We start from the raw sequence: 3,240 nt of genomic DNA on the forward strand, positions 1-3,240 counted from the left end.
GCTAGAGAATGTGAGAAGGATAAACATAAGCTTTTAATGATTCCATAGCTTCTAAAGCGGAGTATTAGTCAATACTTTTCATGGTCAATCACCTAATGAGTGTAAAATGAGGCCGTTTCTAAGAGAATGAATGCAAGGCTACATTCTCTAAGCTCACTCATGAAAACCAGGAATAGTTCAGGGCCACAATGAACACAATAGAGAACTAAGTTCTACGAGAAAATGAAGTTGCGTTATGCCTATTGTCTCGGTCTACACAAAACACCGATTGGTTCAAGACATCATGTTCATCTTCTGGTAAAGTAAACCCGACAGATATTAACTATGAGTGGTTCAATGCTTAAAAATGCCACCAACTCAAACACAGTGAATTTTTCGCAAATACTCTCTATAAGTGTGTTTAGTCTAGTCAGGATTAGAATAAGTATAGTTTTTAGAGTCTATCGAGTCTGCATTTAGTCTGCATATGTTTAGAAGAGTCATTTCTATTCATGTGGGGGATTGTTGGAACAATAAAAGCCCAATGGCTTTAATTATTAAGGTGAAAAATAAATGACTTAAGGCTTATATCATAAATCCCAATATTAGTCATGAGGAAAGGGAAATTTTACCACATCGGGGAACACAAGAACCATAAAGCAGTTTAAATATCGTCTTGTGCTATGAGGTGTTAAACGGCTTGGAGAGAGAGGATGGCTCTCCACGCGCGTGGGCTTGGTCTTGGTCTTGGTTTTGCTCTTGGGTCTTGGGTCTTGGTGGAGGGCCTTCGGCCAAATAAGAAAATTCTTTTTTGACCAAGTTAAGCTCAACATTTTGCCTTTTAAAATCTCAAAAACAACATGCATTTTATTTTGAAACGACAAGCAGTTTGTGTAGAAAATAAAATCGTCATGCAGTTTATCCTCTCGAGATATTTAAACGAGATAAGAGAGAGAGAGAGAGAGCGAGTCTTGGGGCCGAGATCTTTACCAAATCCCCACTAACGAGCGCACGTTATGCAACAGTTACGGGAAGTCGATCCTCGTCCATCTCTGTAAATATACAACTCGTCTTTCTTCTCATTTTTCTAACTTTTTCACATCAAACCAACAGCAAAAATCCCTTAGCGTAAGTCATAAATACGAGAGTGTTTCGTAGAGTTTATAGTTCGATAGGGCGATCACGAGTGAGGTATGATTCATCTGCCATGGTTGTATCTTGGGACTCTATATTCGTACAGTCCCGTCTCACTAACGGAGCGAATATTTTGAGTTAAGGAAAGAGATTATATCTCAACTCCTTGTCTCTTTGCGAATGCGATTTCTTATCGTTCTTGTATTCGTCTTTTACATTCGTTTATTTCCTTAACATTGCTTTTATTCTATCGTTTATGTCAGTCCGGTTTTCCGGCTTCTACACGTAGTCTCCAAAGAGCGTCTTCGTCTCTTCTTAGATACTCATACCCACTTCTCATTTCCTCCAGGTTCCGTATATCTCAGACCACACAACACATGGTTACTTAAGTTTGTTTTGTCCCTAACCGGCAACTGAACGCAATTTTTTTCCACCACCAGGTCTCTTCCGCAAAGCCAAGAACTTGCTTATACAACGTCTACATTCTTGCTACCGACCATCTCAACGGTTTCAAGGCCCATATGTAGAAGAAACTTCAGCCATGGGACGGTGAACCTAGTGATATCAGAAGGGGAACCCAAGTTCAAAACCCGGGAGCTTGATCCTCCCAATAAATGGAAGTGGCTGACTAAAAAGAGGCTGAAGCTGAAAAGAAAGAAAGAACAAGAGAAGAGAAACTCAGCCAACAGGAAGGACCCACGACGGCTCACCATCAAGGGAAAGAAGAACAAGAGAAAGCTTGCTAATCCAGAGGAAAGAATCAAGAACAAGCTCGAAAGAGCCAAGATCAAAGAAGCATCGTTGATTGAGAAACTGAAACGGTACGAAGTAGCTAAAGCGCAGGGACCTGAGGTTAGACCCCATGAGATCACCGGAGAAGAGCGTTTCTACCTGAAGAAGATGGGTCAGAAAAGGTCTAACTACGTGCCGATTGGGAGAAGAGGAGTGTTCGGTGGCGTGATTCTAAACATGCATCTGCATTGGAAGAAGCATGAGGCCGGACAAGGCTAACCTCAGACGGGACAAGTGCAACAGTACGCAGATCAGATGAGCTTGCTGAACTGAGTGGTGGTGTGCCTGTTAACATAGTCGGCGATGATACGATCATATTTTATAGAGGGAAAGGTTACGTTCAGCCTAAAGTTATGTCTCCTATCGATACATTGTCGAAGAAAAGGATGAGTACTCAAACTCTGTAGACGAATAGGAGGTATAACCTTAATTGCTTAAAACGTTACATTTTTCCTTTTAGGCATATGAAAAATCAAAGTACGAACAGTCTCTTGACTCGGTGAGACATTTGATAGCAGTTGCGGAGAAGGAGCTTGAACTATACTATAGGCATGTTGCTCTTTACGATGACCTGAGTAACAGAAATCCTCTTTCGATCTTGGATTATTCATCGGGATCATGTGGTCACCACCTGAATAAGCTTTATATGAGTTGTTCAGACACTGAAAGTGAGTCTGAAGATGAAGAGCTATGTAAATTAGATAATAATGGTTCTTCTTCTTCTCTGAAAGGAAGAGTTGTCTGAAACAGGAAGCTAGTGGGACTCCTAGAAAGTATAAACCTTGGTTTATAGGTCTTGTCATAATGCAAAATGCAAAATACAAAATGCAAAATGCAAAATGAAATTTCTCGTTGCTAAATTGAAGCGGTTCTGTTTATGTACAAACTTCTAAAAAGGTTCAAGAGAGCTGATCTTCTTCTGTATCGTATAAATCAAAATAAATCTTCCAATTTTTTTTTAGTGATATCATTTAGCAGCATCCCAAAACTTCCAATATGAAAAATAATGTGGATGAAAATCAAGTTCTCAAAGTAGGGAAATCAACAGTTAGGTGTTTTGTTGACATGACATTTGATAACTCTACCATAAATGGGTATAAAACCCAAAACTCTTTCTTTTTGTTGCTAATGACTATTGATCCACATAAGCTTTAAAACAAAATTAAAAATGCATGGAAAAAACATCAAATTTGTAAGTATTTATTCTTAACACCAATAAAGAATAGAATGAAAACAAAATAAGTAAGAAAATCAAAATATCAATAAGAGTTTTTTTATCAGAAAGAAATTAGTATGTTAAAAAAACGATTTCTATATGAATTCAACCCTCACAGA

General features: G+C 38.7%; 1 protein-coding gene across 1 annotated transcript; it reads left to right on the forward strand.

Annotated features, from left to right (window-relative positions):
- The first annotated feature begins 692 nt into the window (after positions 1–692).
- LOC106338221 (uncharacterized CRM domain-containing protein At3g25440, chloroplastic) lies at positions 693–2,650 on the forward strand. Its single transcript, XM_013777251.1, is given in 5 exon segments — positions 693–749; positions 1,377–1,462; positions 1,554–2,154; positions 2,157–2,290; positions 2,365–2,650. Coding segments are annotated over 5 exon segments (1,164 nt in total).
- Positions 2,651–3,240: the final 590 nt, after the last annotated feature.

This window comes from Brassica oleracea, chromosome C4 (genome assembly GCF_000695525.1).
Source record: "Brassica oleracea var. oleracea cultivar TO1000 chromosome C4, BOL, whole genome shotgun sequence".
In the NCBI taxonomy this organism is placed as follows: domain Eukaryota; kingdom Viridiplantae; phylum Streptophyta; class Magnoliopsida; order Brassicales; family Brassicaceae; genus Brassica; species Brassica oleracea.